General features: G+C 45.0%; 2 protein-coding genes across 2 annotated transcripts in view; one reads left to right on the top strand and one right to left on the bottom strand.

Annotated features, from left to right (window-relative positions):
• LOC132390984 (uncharacterized) overlaps positions 1–5,665 on the bottom strand; it is a 60,860-nt gene extending 55,195 nt beyond the window's left edge. Inside the window, exon 1 of the mRNA XM_059963551.1 lies at positions 5,516–5,665. The gene's annotated coding sequence lies outside the window, so the exon portion shown is untranslated. The remainder of the gene's footprint in view (positions 1–5,515) is intronic.
• A 151-nt stretch (positions 5,666–5,816) lies between these two features.
• On the top strand, positions 5,817–12,729 carry LOC132390689 (uncharacterized). The gene is made up of 3 exons (XM_059963246.1): positions 5,817–8,677; positions 8,843–9,015; positions 9,053–12,729. The coding sequence occupies exons 1-3, from the start codon at positions 8,360–8,362 to the stop codon at positions 9,336–9,338; spliced, it is 777 nt and encodes a 258-aa protein (XP_059819229.1). The 5' UTR covers positions 5,817–8,359; the 3' UTR covers positions 9,339–12,729.
• Positions 12,730–18,223: the final 5,494 nt, after the last annotated feature.

Below are 18,223 nucleotides of genomic sequence, written 5' to 3'. Positions count from 1 at the left end.
TCCACACAAACAGGAGGTTTTGCACCTCAATCTCACACACTCGGTGGGGCCAGAGATTGTCTTCCCTAGACTCACACAGCCGACAGAACCTGAGGGTTACACTAGCTAAAGAAATTTTTCCTCATCTCTGTTCTCAATGGACATCCCTCTATTCTAATGCTGTGCTCTCTGGCCCTGGACTTCCCTACGATAAGAAACATCCTCTCCCCATCCCTCTATCTAGGTCTTCCCATTTGAACATGGTGGACTTCTACTGTCACAATGAGGTAAATCTCAGGTTGGAGGAGCAATACCTCATATTCCATCAGGGAAGCCTCCATCGTGATGTTATGAACATTGATTTCTTAAACCATGTAATTTACCCACTTGTCCCCTTCTCTTTTTCCATTTCCCATTCTGGTTCCCCTCTCACCCCTTCTCTTCTCCTCACCTACCTGTCTGCTCCCTCTAGTTCCCCTCCTTTCCTTTCTCCCACGGTCCACTCTCCTCTCCTCTCGGATTCCTTCTTCTTCTTCAACCTTTTACCTCTTCCACCTATCCCCTCCTAGCTTCTTACATCATGTTTTTTTACTTCTCCAGTGCATTCAACACCATCCACCCTGCTCTGCCGGGTGAGAAGCTGACAGTGATGCAGGTCGATGCTTCCCTGGTGTCATGGATTATTGATTACCTGACTGGCAGACCACAGTACGTGCGCTTGCAACACTGTGTGTCAGACAGTGGTCAGCAGCACTGGGGCTCCACAGGGGACTGTCCTGTCTCCCTTTCTCTTCACCATCTACACCTCGGACTTCAACTACAACATGGAGTCTTGCCATCTTCGGAAGTTTTCTGATGACTCTGCCATAGTTGGATGCATCAGCAAGGGAAATGAGGCTGAGTACAGGGCTACGGTGGGAAACTTTGTCATGGTGCGAGCAGAATCATCTGCAGCTTAATGTGAAAAAGACTAAGGAGCTGGTGGTGGACCTGAGGAGGGCTTAGGCACTGGTGACCCCTGTTTCCATCCAAGGGGTCAGTGTGGACATGGTGGAGGATTACAAATACCTGGGGATACAAATTGACAATAAACTGGACTGGTCAAAGAACACTGAGGCTGTCTACAAGAAGGGTCAGAGCCATCTCTATTTCCTGAGCAGACTGAGGTCTTTTAACATCTGCCGGACGATGCTGAGGATGTTCTACGAGTCTGTGGTGGCCAGTGCTATCATTTTTGCTGTTGTGTGCTGGGGCAGCAGGCTGAGGGTAGCAGACACCAACAGAATCAACAAACTCATTTGTAAGGCCAGTGATGTTGTGGGGGTGGAACTGGACTCTCTGACGATGGTGTCTGAAAAGAGGATGCTGTCCAAGTTTCATGTCATCTTGGACAACAACTCCCATCCACTCCATAATGTACTGGTTAGGCACAGGAGTACATTCAGCCAGAGACTCATTCCACCGAGACGCAACACTGAACATCATAGAAGTCATTCCTAGCTGTGGCCATCAAACTTTACAACTCCTCCCTCGGAGTGTCAGAGCCAATAGGCGGGTCCTGGACTTATTTCCACTTGGCATGATTAACTCATCATTATTTAATTATTTATGGTTTTATATTGCTCTATTACTTCACTATTCTTGGTGGTGCAGCTGTAATGAAACCAAATTTCCCTCGGGATCAATAAAGTATGTCTGTCTGTCTCACCCCTCCTCAACCCACTCACCTTCCCCCTCACCTGGTCTCACCTATCACTGGGCAACTTGTACTCGTCCCCCTCCCCCTCACCTTATTTTGGCTTCTGTCCCCTTTCTTTTCAGTCCCAATGAAGGGTCACAGCCTGAAACATCAACTGTTTATTTCCTTGTATAGATGCTGCCTGACCTGCTGAGTTCCTCCCGTGTTTTGTGTGTGTTGCTCATCAATTCGAGCATCTGCTTAATCTCTCATGCTAATGTTTGAATGGTTTACGTGTGAATTTGTGTACAATTGACATTTGTTTTGATTGTGAATGCTGTTTCTCTGATGCTCTGCGCCTGCGATGCTGCTGCAAGAGTTTCATTAGACCTGGGCACACACATACTTGTGTTTGACAATAAAAAAAAATCAAAGTTCAAAAGTTCAAAGTAAATTTTATTATCAAAGTACATATATACCACTATTTACAACCCTGAGATTCATTTTCCTGTGGGCATACTCGGTAAATCTATAGAACTGTAACCATAAAAGGATCAGTGAAAGATTGGCCAGAGTGCAGAAGACAAACTGTGTAAATGCAAATATCAATAAATAGCAACAAATAATGAGAACATGAGATAACAAGGTAAAGAATCCTTAAAGTGAGATCATTGGCTGCGGGAACCTCTCAACAGACGAGTGTAGTTGTCCCCTTGTGTTCAAGAGCCTGATAGCTGAGGGGTTGTAACTGCTAGTGTGAGTCCTGAGTCCTAATTGTACCTTAGAACACCACAGCACAGTACAAGCCCTTCAGCCCTCCATGTTGTGCCGACCCATATAATCCTTTAAAAAAAGTACTAAACCCACACTACCCCATAACCCTCTATTTTTCTTTCAACCATGTGCCTGTCCAAGAGGTTCTTAAATACCCTTAATGTTTTAGCCTCCATCACCATCCCTGGCAAGTCATTCCAGGCACTTACAACCCTCTGTGTAAAAAAATTACCCTGATGTCTCCCCTAAACTTCCCTCCCTTAATTTTGTACATATGCCCTCTGGTGTTTGCTATTGGTGCCCTGGGAAACAGGTACTGACTATCCACCCTATCTATGCCTCTCATAATCTTGTAGACCTCTGTCAAGTCCCCTCTCATTCTTCTACGCTCCAAAGAGAAAAGTCCCAGCTCTGCTAACCTTGCTTCATATGACTTGTTCTCCAATCAAGGCAACATCCTGGTAAATCTTCTCTGCACCCTCTCCTTAGCTTCCACATCCTTCCTATAATGAGGTGACCAGAACTGAACACAATACTCTTAAGTGCGGTCTCACCAGAGATTTGTAGAGTTGCAACATGACCTTTCTACTCTTGAACTCAATCCCCCTGTTAATGAAGCCTAGCACCCTGTAGGCCTTCTTAACTAGCCTATCAACCTGTGCAGTGACCTTGAGGGATGTCTGGATTTGAACCCCAAGGTCCCTTTGGTCATCCACACTCTTAAGTAACTATTAATCCTGTACTCAGTCTTCCAGTTTGTCCTTCCAAAATGCATCACCTCACACTTATCCGGATTAAGCTCCATCTGCAGTCTGTCTATATCCTCTTGTAACCTTCAATAACCTACAGCTCCATCCATCCACTTCTACCTGATGGCAGCAGTGAGAAAAGAGCATAGCCTGGGTGGTGGGGGTCTTTGATGACAGATGCTGTTTCCTCTGACAGCATTTCATGTCGATGTGCTCGGTGGTTGTGAGGGCTTTACCCGTGATGTACTGGGCTGAACCCACTACCTTTTGTAGGGTTTTCAGTTCAAAGGCATTGGTGTTCCCATACCAGGCCATGATGTCAATACACTCTCCAGTACACATCGATAGAAAACAATAAACTCAACTTGAAGACCAGAGTATTTCGCCCACTGCTCTACTCTATCTAAACCCATGACTGTATGACTAGGCAGAGCTCAAATGGCATCGATAAATTTGCTGATGAAACAACTGTTGTTGGCAGAATTTCATATGGTGATGAGGAGGCACACAGGAGCAAGATATATCAGGTAGCTGAGTGGTGTCACAGCAACAACCTTGCACTCAATGTCAGTAAGACCAAAGAACTGATTGTGGACTTCATGAAGGGGAAGAGGAGGGAACTTACACCAGTCCTCATAGAAGGATCAGAAGTGGAAAGAATGAGCAATTTCAAATTCCTTGGTGTTAGTATCTCTGAGGATCTAACCTATCCAACATATTGATGCAGTTACAAAGACACGACAGTGACTATATGTCATTAGGGGTTTGAGGAGATTTGGTATGTCACCAAAACACTTGTAAATTTCTGCAGATGTACCATGGAGAGCATTCTGACTGGCTGCATCACCGTCTGGCATGGGGTGGGGGTGGAGAAGCTACTGAACAATATCGAAGTAAGCTGCAGATCCATAAACTTTGTCAGCTCCATCATGGGCAGTAGCTTCTGTAGTTTCCAGAACATCTTCAAGGAGCAACGCCTCAAAAAGGTGGCGTCCATCTTGAAGGACCCCATCAGCCAAGACATGCCCTCTTGTCATTGCTACAATCAGGGAGGAGGTACAGAAGCCTGAGGGCACACACTCTGCGATTAAGGAACAGCTCCTTCCCCTCTAAATATTGAGAGGAACAGTAATTACCCCTCAGACCATCAGGCTCTTGAACCGGAGGGGATAACTTCACTCAACTTCACTCGCCCCATCACTGAACTGTTCCCACAACCTACGGATTCACTTCCAAGGAGTCTTAATCTCATGTTCTGGAATCTTATTGCTTAGTTATTATAATTATAATAATTATGACTATTATTATTTATTTTTTCTTTCTGTTTGTATTTGCAACTTGGTATCTTGTGCACACTGGTTGTCCACCCTGTTGGTGTGGTCTCTCATTGATTCTATTTCAGTTATTGGATTTACTGAGTATGCCCGCAAGAAAATGTATTTCAGGGTGGTTTATGGTGACATATGATGACTTTGAGAATAAATTTACTTCAAACTTTGAAATTACCAAAGAGACAGAGAAAATGATCCAAGGATTATGACTAATATAAGGGGTATAGATAGGGTGAATTCATACAGGCTGAATGGTGAGACTCAAACAAGAGTCATAGGTTAAGGGTGAAAGATGAAATATTTAATGCAATCAGTTTCCCATTACTCTTGGCGAATTTGTAGGCAAGAACTTTTAGTTTGATGCCTTTGTTTATTTCCTTAGTTATGCATGGCTGGCTCTCCACACCCATAAGACCATAAGATATAGGAGCAGAAGTAGGCCATTTGGCCCATCGAGTCTGCTCTGCCATTCAATCATGGGCTGATCCAACTCTTCCAGTCATCCCCACTCCCCATACCCTTTGATGCCCTGGCTAATCAAGAATCTATCTATCTCTGCCTTAAATGCACCCAATGACTTGGCCTCCACAGATTTACCACCCTCTGAGTAAAGTAATTTCCCTGCATCTCTGTTCTAAGTGGATGTCCGTCAATCCTGAAGTCGTGCCCTCTTGTCCTAGACTCCCCTACTATGGGAAATAACTTTGCCATATCTAATCTTTTCAGGCCTTTTAACATTCGGAATATTTCTATGAGATCCCCCCTCATTCTCCTGAACTCCTGGGAGTACAGCCCAAGAGCTGCCAGACATTCTTGGGCTGTATTCCTTCACAATCATCACAGAGGATTGCGACGGATTCTTCTTGAACTTAGAGTCATGGAGACATAGAACACTCCAACACAGAAACCGGCCCTTCAGCCCATCTATGCCAAACTGTTCTTCTGCCTACTCCCATCTACCTGCTTCTGGACTATAGTCCATTTACTCCCATGTATGTACTTACCAAACTTAGCTTAAATGTTTCAATCGAACCTGCATTCACCACTTCTACTGGCAGTTCGTTCCACTCTCGCACCACCCTCTGAGTGACGAGGTTCCCCCTCGTCTTCCCCTTAAATATTTCCTTTCAATTCCTTTTATTATCAATCTAAAATTAACAAGCATACATCAAAGTAAACATCACTTACAATGCCTCAAAGAGAAGGAAAAAAAGACATCATATTAAAGATTGAAAACTTTTTTGTGACAAAAAGAAAAAAAAAAGAAAAAACCCTACTAAAGGAAAAGAAAGTCAGAGAAAAAAAAACCATTAGGTGTTCAACCCCGGAGCCATGCGTTATACAAAAAGCTTCTAAAAAAAGATAAACATCAAACTGCCAGCAAAAATATATACAAAAATTTACAATTAGATTGTGAAGGAAATCTATCAATTAATTCAAATGACAATCACAAGCAAATGAACTCTATCTTCTCGAAACCAAACATAGATTCAAAGTTCCGTCTTCTAATTTTCTCCAAACTAAGACATAGCATCACTTGCGAGAACTGTCACGTACCCCATGACTGGGTTACCAAACCAGCAGAAATGGTATAATACGTTGGAGTCTGGTGGTACTGTAACTAAAAGTGTTTATTAGTAAATGAGTAATATAGTACCATAAAATGCAAATATATATATATAAAACTGGTTAGCAATGTTATATACAGAAATTACAATGGTATATACTGTGTAGAAATTGGAATCAAAACCAAGCTCTATCGAAGTCGAGGGGTGAATGAATAGCAGTTATATACAGGCCTCCCCATGGTATCTCAATGTATCTCAACAGTGGCTGGGAGATGGACCACAGGTTACAACAGGAAATAGAAAGGTGAGTCAAAAGGACAACGTTACGATAGTCATGAGAGATTTTAACATGCAGGTCGATTGGGAAAATCAGGTTGGTAATGGCTCTTAAGAGAGTGAGCTTGCCTAAGAGATGGCTTTTTAGAGCAATTTGTCATTGATCCTACTAGGGGATCAGCTATACTGGATTGGGTGTTCTGTAACGAACCGGAGGTGATTAGGAAGCTTCAGGTAAAAGAACCCTAAGGAACCAATAATCACAACTTGAAATTTGAAAGGGAGAAAGTAAAGTCTGATGTAGCAGAATTTCAGTGGAGTAAGGGAAATCACAGTGGTATGAGAGAGGAGTTGGCCAAAGTAAATTGGAAGGAGCTGCTGGCAGGGATGTCAGCAGAGCAGCAATGGTGTGTGTTTCTGGGAAAAATGAGAAAATTAGAGAACATGTGTATTCCAAAATTGAAGAAATACTCAAAGCTGAAAGTCCTAAAGGTACATAAGTCACCCAACCAGATGAACTGCACCCGAGGGTTCTGAAAGAGGTAGCATTAGAGATTGTGGTGGCATTAGAAATGATCATTCAAAAGTCATTGGACTCTAGCATGGTGCCAGAAGACTGGAAAATTGCAAATGTCACTGCACTCTTTAAGAAAGGAGGAAGGTAACAGAAAGGAAACTATAGACCAGATAGCCTGACCTCAGAGCATTCTAACTGGCTACATCACTGTCTGGTATGTGGGGTGGGGATTTACACAGGTTCAAAATACACTGCAGAGAGTAGTAAACTCTGTCAGATCCACCATGGGCACCAACCTCCCCAGCATCCAGGACATCTTCACACAGCCAAGCCTCAGAAACTTAGCTTCTACATTAAGGACCCCCATCACTCAGGACATACCCTCTTCTCACTGCTACCACCAGGAAGGAGGTACAAGAGACTGACAGCACACACTCCGTGATTCAGGAACAGACTCTTCCCCTCTGCCATCAGATTTCCAAATGGACGTGAATGAACAAGGATTGAACCCATGAACAATATTTGAATTTAAATTTTTTATATATACTTTTTCCATAATGTGCAGATTTTATTATTCTGTATTTCAATGTTCTGCAATAAATTCCACGACATATGCCTGTGATATTAAACCTGATTCTGACACTGACACTATATATCAAAATGTAAAACATTACCCCATGTGTGCCGGCTGAATTCAGCATTTTCTATGTAAAACATTACCCCATGTGTGCCGGCTGAATTCAGCATTTTCTGTGTAAAACATTACCCCATGTGTGCCAGCTGAATTCAGCATTTTCTATGTAAAACATTACCCCATGTGTGCCGGCTGAATTCAGCATTTTCTATGTAACTATATCTTGGATTTCAGGTCACCGTTGTTGCCGAGTCTCCAGTTCCTGCTGCAGTCATGAGTGAGGTCAGGCAACTGGCGACTGTGGGCCGTCCTTTCCAGTTGGGAATGCTGTACGACTGCCGGTCAGACACTCTGATCCCAGGTACTGGAATACAATCATATCAATCAGTAGAGGGCAATACAGGGCAGTTGATTCAGGTTACCAATCTCAGGATAGTCACCAGACTCTCTGGTTATGTAAAGGAATACGGGTAGTCTGGGGAAAACATCCTGAATTGTGGCATGGCCGATCTCAACATCATTCAGAACCGCTTGACAAAAACGGATTGGTAACAGCCACTTGCAGGTAAGTCTCCATCTGACAAGTCTCCACTAGGCAAGGAGGTGAGGAGTGATGTAGATGAGGAAGGGAACATGTCAGACAGGGACCAGGCAATGGTTTAATGTGGCAGTTAGACAGCTTGTGGCCTTGTGTTACGTGTCACTCATAAGGTCCATGTGCTCCATGCAGTTGAACCTCATCAGCAGCGGATAGCAATTCCACAGAGACTTTTCCCTGAGAACACCCATCCTCAATTGCTGTGAAATGATATTCTTTCTCCCATAAGGCTAGCAGTGGGGATATTCACTGATAATGTGCATTGTTCAAATCCATTGCAACTGCGCAGCCTACAGACAGACCATGTCTACACACAGCAAGACCTGGACAACGTTCAGGCACAAGCTGATGTTGCCAATGACATTCCCGCCACAGAAGGAGGTATTTGGTAAGTCCAAACATCTCGTGAATTGCTCCTTTGGAAAACCTGGCATAAACCACACCATGAAGACAATTATGGTTTTGGGAGCAAAACGGTCAGGAAAGACCACCCTTATCAATGGGATGATCAATTACATATTGGGTGTGGAATGGGGTGACAACTTCAGATACATGTTAATACAGGAAGAGACAGTAAGGTAGCAGGCTGAAAGTCAGACATCCACCATCACTGCCTACAAACTACACCATCAGGTGGGATTTAACATCGATTACTCACTGACTATCATTGATACACCAGGATTCGGAGATACCAGGGGGATAATCTGAGCTACAGAGATTACTGACAACATTCGAGAGTTTTTCACTTCCCCACAGGGGATTGATCAGATTGATGCTGTCTGTTTTGTTACTCAAGCATCTTTGCCTCGCCTGAGTCAGACACAGAAATATGTCTTTGATTCAATTCTTTCTATTTTTGGCAAAGATATTTCAGAAAACATTCAGATTCTGGTGACTTTTGCAGATGGAAATCTGTTCTGAATTTCTGTTCTGGAAATCTGTTCCCCCCCCCCCCCCCCCCGTTCTGGAGGCTTTGAAAGTAGCTGAGGTACCATATCCCAAAGATAAAAATGGGGTGTCAGTTCACTTCACATTTAACAATTCTGTCATAATTGCCCAGTGTCCATCCTCTGGAAATGCTACCAACAAGGGATTGGATGACAGCGGGGAAGAGGAAAACGATGATAACTTTGATGCGATGTTCTGGAAGATGGGAATTAACAGTATGAAGAAATTCTTTAGAGCCCTCGACACAATGGCACCAAGAAGTTTAGTTTTGACCAAAAGGTTTTGAGGGAATGTAAGCAGTTGGAAGCTGCAGTGAAGGGATTGCAGGATCAGATCCAAGTCGGGATGACCAAACTGGAGGAACTCAAGAAAACAAAACAGGTTCTGGAGCAGCATCAGATCAAGCTGGATGAAAATAAAGGCTATGAGTTTGAAGTTGATGTCACATATACAGGTCCTTCTTGGGTCTTATGATTCAACAGTAAAAATCTGTAGGAAATGTAAATTTACTTGCCACGAATCCTGTATTTACACTGTGTATATTTCTAAATATTGGTGTGCAGCAATGGATATTTGGGGAAATTACAAAGTCTGTCCTGGCAACTGTGCCACGCGTCATCACTCAAGGGAAAAGTACAAGTATGTCCATGTAACAAGAGAGGAGAAGAGGACACTGGGTGATGTAAAAGAAAAGTATGAGAAAGCCTATGGTGAGAAGATGACACAGGAGAAGATCATGGAGAAGCTTCAGCAGGAGTTTGAGGGGGTTCAGAATTCAGTGCTGGAGTTGATTATCCAATTATCAGAGAGCATTAGAAGACTTGAAGAAATAGCACTGAGACCAAACCCGTTATCCACGCCAGCTTACATTGACCTCCTGATTCAGTCTGAGAAAGACGAAGGAAAACCAGGGCACCTGGACCGAATTCAGTCTCTGACGATGGTCAAGAAATAGGCGGAGTTATTGGAGGAGTTCATCAACAATAAGCAGTTATCAGGGGATAAGAAGCAAAGTCCAGTGATAAGAAAGAAAGATGTTCAAGCATTCTACAAAAACAAATTTTTTGAATTTTCTGACTGGCTGGTTGTTCACCTCCATTCTCCTCCCCCATCTTCCCTCAGAGTTTGACAGTACATCTTCCATCCTCATGCTGACCTCCTTTAACAGATGGGTGGGGCACTCACATTCAGTCATCACCAATGGCTCTTCACCCCAATCCTGGCCCAGAGAACCTATCGCCATCACAACCTTTTCTCCATTTGTGTCCCTTCCGTTAGAAACCAGTCGGAAACACAGACGTCATTTCCTTTGTCTCAGACTGTCCCCAACTCGTCCCTCAGTCCCCACTCTCTCTGTCCTGTTGGATGACACATTACTCCACCATGTTGGATGAAGTGAAACTTCCTCCCAGCTCATGGTTTTGTCCCGGCCCCTGTCAGAATCCGGCCCATGGGATGGTGGGAGGGCTGGATGGCTTCCATGAAATTTAAAGCAAAAAAAGACAAAATCGGGAAAGAAAGGGCAATATTTTCCATCTATTGTTACAGAAGGTATGAGCAGTTCAGCTCACTGTCACGATGCTGGCTTTCAAATCAACCCATTTCCCTAATATTCCCTGACATCTACTCCCAGTCAAATGCCAACCCACCCACTCAGTCTCCTGTAAAGGAAAGTGAGTAAAATTGCAGATGTTGAAATATAAAATTAAAACAGAAAATGTTGGACCCACTCAGAGGGTCAGGTGACATCTGGTGAGAGCAAAACAGTTAATGTTTCAGATCCGTGACCTTTGTCGGAAACTTCAGAGGCATTTGTTTGGAATATCTCAACATTAGAGCAAATGAAACACAGATGGTTCCTTCACAGATGCTGCCTGACCAGCTGAGTTCTTCCAGCACTTCTATTTACACTAATTCTCCCATCAATCACTGGGTATGGGGTGAGGGGGAAGAGACTGGGAAGATTTACAATAACCAATTTACCTCCTGACTGTAATATAATCTAAAGGCATAAGGTTCAGAAGCACAAGCATTTGGGTATAGAAGCTTCAGGAATTGGAACTGGTAGATCCAGTTTTACTGAAGGCTCAGAATAAATCTTGATGCAAAAACCTGCAGATGCTGAGAATCTGAAACAAAGAGATATTGAAACAATTCACACCAGAAAGACGATACTGTGGCGACCCACTTCCTAGCGCACTCGAACCGCCTCACAAATAGCCAGCACGCCGGCATTAAGGCCAATCCCAAAAGGGCGCCAGGTCTGCTTCACCAGCAAGGGGAACAGCCCACGCGGGACTGTGAATACGTGCCCCCTACAGCATCCGCGCCCGGGGAGGGCGGGATCAGGAAGGCTTTAAAGCGAGGCCGCTAAGTTCGAATAAAATCTTTTTGTAACTGCAGTTCACCGACTCCGTGTCGTTATTTCAGCGCTGCGGGTAGCACACCGCTATAATTGGTGACCCCGACGGTTCAAACAATATTTGGGCCGAAGATGACCGACGCTGCATCTGTTCATGCGGTTTTGTTGAAACTGCCAAGCTTCTGGATGCTGCGACCTCACCTATGGTTCCAGCAAGCAGAAGCCCAATTCCACATTCGGCAGATAACCTCGATGGACACACGTTACTACTACGTGGTGAGCTCCCTCGGCCAGGAGACAGCGGGTCAGGTTGAGGAGTTCATACAGTCGCCCCCAGAGGACGGCAAATACACGGAATTCAAAGCCCTGCTCATAAGGACTTTCAGACTCTCACGGCGCAAGTGAGCTGCCCGCTTACTGCACCAGGATGGTTTGGGGGACAGGCCACTGTCGGCTTTGATGAACGAGATGTTGTCCCTGGCCGAAGGACACAAGCCCTGCCTCATGTTTGAGCAGGCATTCCTGGAGCAGCTGCCCGAGGACATACGCCTGCTGCTGTCCGATGCGGATTTCAGTGACCCCCGGAAGGTAGCAGCCCGGGGCGGACTTGCTGTAGAACGCCAAGAAGGAGAGCAGGGCATCCGTAGCACAGATCACCCGGCCACGCTCCCAGCAGAAAAGCAGTCCAGGCCCGGCCGCAGAGCCCACTAGCCCCAGAGGCAGGAGTGAGGAGACCAATGAACACTGGTACTTCTACCACCAGCGGTGGGGCGCAGAAGCCCGCCGTTGTTGCCCGCCCTGCAAGTTCCCGGGAAACGCCAGGGCCAGCCGCCGCTGATGGCTATGGCGGTTGGCCATCGGAATAACCTCCTGTATGTGTGGGACAAGCGGTCGGGATGCCATTTTTTGGTCGACACCGGTGCCGAGATCAGCGTTTTACCTCCGACAAGTTACGACACCCGCAGCAGGGCACCAGGTCTCCCCCCCGAGGGCCGTGAATGGCAGCACAGTAAGGACCTACGGCACCCGTCCGGTGCAGCTATAGTTCGGCTCCAGCCAGTTCACGTGGGACTTCACACTGGCCGCCGTAGCCCAACCGCTCCTGGGAGCGGATTTCTTGTGAGCTCACAGCCTACTGGTCGACCTGCCCAGGAAGAGACTGGTCCACGCCGAGATCTTTCAGACGTTCTCCCTGGGAGAAGCCCAGTTGCCAGCCCCTCACCTCGGCTCCATCACGCTGTCCGACAACAACTTCACCAGGGTCCTGGCGGATTTCCCATCGGTTCTGGCACCGCAGTTCACGGCAGCCATGCCCGAATACAGCGTACAGCACCACATCCTGACCCAGGGACCACCCCTCCACGCCCGTGCTCGGCGGCTTCCCCCGGACAAGCTCCGACTGGCAAAGGAGGAGTTCCAGAGGATGGAGGAATTGGGGATCATCCGGAGGTCCGACAGCCCATGGGCCTCCCCCCTGCACACGGTGCCCAAAGCGACGGGAGGCTGGAGACCGTGCGGCGACTACCGCAGGCTGAACAAGGCTACCACACCGGACCGCTACCCTGTGCCGCACATTCAGGACTTTGCAGCAAACCTGCATGGCGCACGGATCTTCTCCAAGGTAGACCTCGTCCGAGGGTACCATCAAATCCCGATGCATCCGGACGACGTCCCCAAAACGGCTCTCATCACCCCGTTCGGCCTTTTCGAGTTCCTCCGCATGCCATTCGGCCTGAAGAATGCCGTGCAGACGTTCCAGCGGTTAATGGACGCGGTGGGACTCGACCTGGACTTCTCTTTCATCTATTTGGACGACCTCCTCATAGCCAGCAGCAGTCGTCAGGAGCATCTATCCCACCTCCGTCCCACCATCATCGGATGAATGATGAGATAATTATCAGAGATAATCTCTATGTGGAATCTGCCTCAGAGGAAAGGACAACAGAAGGCCCCACGTGCTCTCCAGAAACATTCACAAGAGAGTCTTTAAGGGACCAGACATCAATATACAGCTGAGTGGCATGTCATTGGAATGAGATTCGATTCAGAGCAGGTTTCACTGGGACGTTTACAAAGGAGCCGGGAAATAATGAAAATGAAATAGGAAATTGTGGGATCATCTGGGCTGCTCTTGTACAGACTCGATGGACTGAAAGGTCTTTCCCTGTACTCTGACACTCTGTATTCCCACTCTGTATGTTACTTCACCCAGTAGGAATTGGTGAGCGTGAAGGCAAAAACCCCTTTGGCTTCTGTACTGCCACAGCCTTTAGAGATCCTTGAACTTGTACACCAAAGTCTTACTGTTTCCCAACAATGCCTTGCATCCCACATTCTTTGTGTACATTGTCAACTTACTCGTAATCCCAAAATACATCACTTTGCTCTATCTGGAGCAAATTCCACCTGCCCTCCATCTGCTCATCTCCCCAACTGTTCAATATTATCAATAATCCCAAAGACTAACCTGCTCTCCATCAACTGGTCACAGACTTCCAATCGGAAACACAATCTCACAACGTCACACTTTCCCTTCTCTTAACAAATTAATTTTGGAATCAATTTGCTCTGGATCCCACAGGCTATCATCTTTTCAGTTCTTTCCCTCATGTGGCCTTGTCCAGGACTACAGCTGTCATATCAGTACATTTGTTACCCCTTCGAAACATTCAATCAAATTGGTCAAGGGAGATCTCCTCTCCACACGTTTCTCTGACAATCTGTGACTAGTTACTGACTTTACTGTTACGAATGTGCCGCAACTCTGAGGGGCCGAAGGGTACAAAGTCACCCCCTCCTTTTTGAGAATTCCAAGATCGCTATTAATTCGGGTCTGGGACCCAGGAAATGAGAGAGAGACACGCAGAATCCACAAGGTTTGGAATGTGTCCTGGCCTCAGCGAAACAAAGCCACTGATAACGGCCATTGTCTCTTGGAGACATAATTGTGTATTGAGTACTGTACTATTCATTGAAGCCCCTCAGTGGACGACCAGAGGGGGCTGGTTGAGGGATTGCATCATCCCAACTTGATTGACATCTGAGACCCCGTGAGTAAGGATAAAAGAGAGGTCTGGGGAACAACCCCTTTAGATGCACCAGGAGAAACGCTAGAAATCCTGTGACTGCGTTTTAGAGCTCATGTGCATCCTCCCTTGCCGGGGTGGCGGGCTCATCACAGAAGAACTGTTTAGCTAAAGGAGAGGCCACAAGTGAATGGCCACGACAACAAGATTCCTGATGGATCGAAATCATAAAGGAAAGCCGGCAAGTTTTTCTCCAAATCTCTCTCTCTCTGCAACCATTGCAACCCAGCGGTCCCCAAAGGCTGCAGCCTGCATGAACTGAGTGAACTTTATATTTCCATCGGACAATACATTATCCCCTAGAGTCTAGGGGTCAGCAACCTTTACCACTGAAAGAGCCACTTGAACCCGTTTCCCACAGAAAAGAAAACACTGGGAGCCGCAAAACCCGTTTGACATTTAAAATGAAATAACACTGCATACAATGTTTTTTTTGCCTTTATGCTATGTATAAACAAACTATAATGTGTTGCATTTATGAAATTGATGAACTCCTGCAGAGAAAACGAAATTACATTTCTGCATGCAACAAAAACATTTTGAACTCCGAAAAAAAGACGTTGGGTTGAAAGTTACTTTTAAGTAAAATACTCAATGTCTATTTGAGTCCTTCTTGTATTTATGAAAAACGCCGAACTTAAATTTTCCGCCAGCAGCAAACCAAAAATAACATCAGCCAGCTGTCAGCCTGAAAAATAAAAGGACTATTTCACTGAACAATGAAAAAATATGAATATACATAAAATAATAGGCAATTAAAATATTTATCATACTTGGTTAATGGGATTTCTGCTTCTGGACCTCAGCGCACAGCGTCTGCACATCAGGGCTGTATGACGTCACCTTCATCTTTACACAGGATCGCAAGCTGTCATCTGTGAGGCGTGCGCGATGTTTGTTTTTAATAAAGTTCATGTTGGAGAACACCTGCTCACTTACATATGTGGATCCAAAGATCGACAGGACTCAAAGCGCATACTTTTTAATGTTTACATAAATGTCGGGCATAGCATTCCATGTTTCGAACACAAGTTTGTCCGGTTTTGGAAGGTTTTCAATATCACTCCATTTGTGTTTCTGAGCAAGAACGGCCTTCTGACGGGCAACATCTTCAAGGTCTGCTGTCAAGCGTCTAAACTTGGACACCCATATGTCTTTGTCGGCTATGTCGGCCAGTTCCATCTCAAGATCAGGTTGACTCACACCTGCCAATGCAGTCGTATTCAGTAGGGAAGGATCGATGCTTAAGGGAGTGACCGGGAAGGATAATGTGTTTTTTTCCTCTCTGAACTCACAGAAGCGTTTCCCAAACGATGTTTGCATTGCGATGATTGCAGAATGTAAATACTCCGAATTTATCATGTCGTGACCTTGTTTGAACTCTCTCAAATTGGGGAAGTGAGACAAAGTGCCTTTCTGTAAATCTCTGGCAAGCACTGTCAACTTGCGCTCGAATGCCAAAATATCCTCCAACACGTGCAGGGCTGTGCGTCCTTTCCCCTGAAGAGCTGTGTTCAGCGTGTTCAGGTGCGCTGTCATGTCTACCATGAAGTGTAGCTTTTCCAGCCACTCTGGCTGTTCCAGCTCAGGAAAGGTGAGCCCTTTGCTGCCCAGGAAAGTTTTCACTTCTTCCAGACACGCGACAAAGCGTTTCAGCACCTTCCGTCTGGACAGCCAGCGATAAAAACACGTTGTAGCGGTGTCAGTAAACTGCAGTCAAAGATAGCTTTATTCGAACTAAACAGCCTTGCTTTTAAGCCTCCCTCAACCCAGCCCCCATGGACGCAGATGCTGCAAAAGACGCGTACTCACAAACCCCCGTAGGCTATCTCCCTTAGCCGGAATGCTGGCTAATTGTGAGCCGTTTCGGATGTGCCAGGAAATGTGTCGCCACACTTAGATTGTACAAGATCACCATAATCTTCAAATTTAGAATTACATTTCAAAAGCTAACAAACTAACATAAAATACATTTTAATTAAATACTGACCAATTATTTCCCAAAGCCACAGGGAGCCGCAGCACAGAGGTGAAAGAGCCACAAATGGCTCGGGAGCCGCAGGTTGCCGACCCCCGCCCTAGACAATGATAGGGCTTATTTCTTATTGATTATTATTATACCCGCACTTTTAGATTTAGTATTGACGATGTATATTATCTGTATATTTGCATTGATATTATTTTTGTGTATTTTTACTAATAAATACTGTTAAAAATAGTATCATCAGACTTCAACGGACGTCTCCATCTTTGCTGGTAAGTGACCCAGTTACAGGGTTTGTAACAATACAATTGTAAATGAAACCTATTCGTTAGCACCCCTCCCCCACCATAGCGTACCAACTACTGAGATAAGACTGGTTTATCCCTGCTACCCTTCCTGAGCAAAGCTCTCACATTTGCTGTCCTTCTGTCCTCTGCCAATCTTCTACCTCTTTAACCAATCTTCCGGATCTCTTGACCTCTGGGTTCCCTTGCATTTACTGCCCTGACCTTTCACATTTCTGGGAACACCTCATCCCTGAACAGCAACTATTCCAGTTTAACGTGATGCTCACACGTCAGATTTCAGACTGATCACCTGGATCCCACTGGAGTCTGATGAATATCCCATCCCAACAGCATGAGCACAGTGATACATCAGCTGAACCAAACGTTATCCATTCTGACGTGTTCTACAACTTACCACAGCACCATTCTTCTGATGAAATTACATTGTTATACTGCATGGTAAATGATGTAAACCTGACAGACACTGTATTGTTAAAAATATCTCACTGACTGAAACCACAACAAATTTGAAAATTTCTGGGTTGAACACAATAACTATAAATACACAAAATGGCTTATATACGTTGATTGATTGTGTGTCCATAAAGTGATGCTAGGCACAGGAGTGTCTGTACATAAGCAATTACATGGTTAGTACTGCATGGTAAATCATGGAAACCTGATAGACATTGTAACGTTAAAAATATCTCACTTACTGAAATCACGGCAAATTTGAAAATTTCTGGTTTCTGCTCACTCCTTTTCTTTGTTGCTATTTTGGGTGTTTTTGACTAGGACAGGCTGAAGATAATGAACAACACGCCAGACTGAACTGAACTGAATGTGTGCATTCTTTCAATTTTGTGTTTATATTCTGTGTTCCTCGCTCGCTTTTTTGCCATTCACGCGATTTGTATTTTTTTGCACGTGGGGGGGGAGGGTTGGTGGGTGGGTTTGACGTTTTTCTTTGAAAGGGTTGTGTGGTTTTCTTTGTTTCGTGGCTGTTTGTGGGAAGATGAAACTCAGCGGTTTATACCACATACATAGTTTGATAATAAATGTCCTTTGAATCTTGGAAATCTTGAATTAAACTTGAATTAACCTTTATAGTTGTCCTAAGATTGATTAATGAACGGCGTGTGCAAACTTTGAGCAATTTCTGGTGAAGACAACATCTTGTCCTGGGAGAGATATCCACATTCACCAGAGGTTGCAGTGACTTTTCAAACTTGAACAATGCCTTCACTGTTCCTCAAAGCTGCGCAGGTGCACAGCCACGCAGTAACTGCAATGCTCCCGTGCTCACAGCCTTTGTTGTCACGCAGCGAGGAAAAGATTACAAAACATGAAATATTTTCTGTGTTGAGCCATATTTGATTATACCCTTCAACTTATAAAAAGAAATCAAAAGTATGTGATTTTTGAAAAAAGATATTTAAAGTGCTGTGCAGT

Source organism: Hypanus sabinus, chromosome 3, assembly GCF_030144855.1.
Source record: "Hypanus sabinus isolate sHypSab1 chromosome 3, sHypSab1.hap1, whole genome shotgun sequence".
Taxonomy (NCBI): domain Eukaryota; kingdom Metazoa; phylum Chordata; class Chondrichthyes; order Myliobatiformes; family Dasyatidae; genus Hypanus; species Hypanus sabinus.
This window is presented reverse-complemented; position numbering and strand designations above follow the sequence as displayed.

Bases quoted from the DNA above. Each gene is read 5' to 3' on its own strand.
- LOC132390689 (XM_059963246.1), top strand. From the start codon at position 8,360: ATGTGCATTGTTCAAATCCATTGCAACTGCGCAGCCTACAGACAGACC. The intron at 8,678-8,842 runs GTAAGGTAGCAG...AACATTCGAGAG, and splicing joins TGTTAATACAGGAAGAGACA to TTTTTCACTTCCCCACAGGG. The intron at 9,016-9,052 runs TCTGTTCTGAAT...ATCTGTTCCCCC, and splicing joins GTGACTTTTGCAGATGGAAA to CCCCCCCCCCCCCGTTCTGG.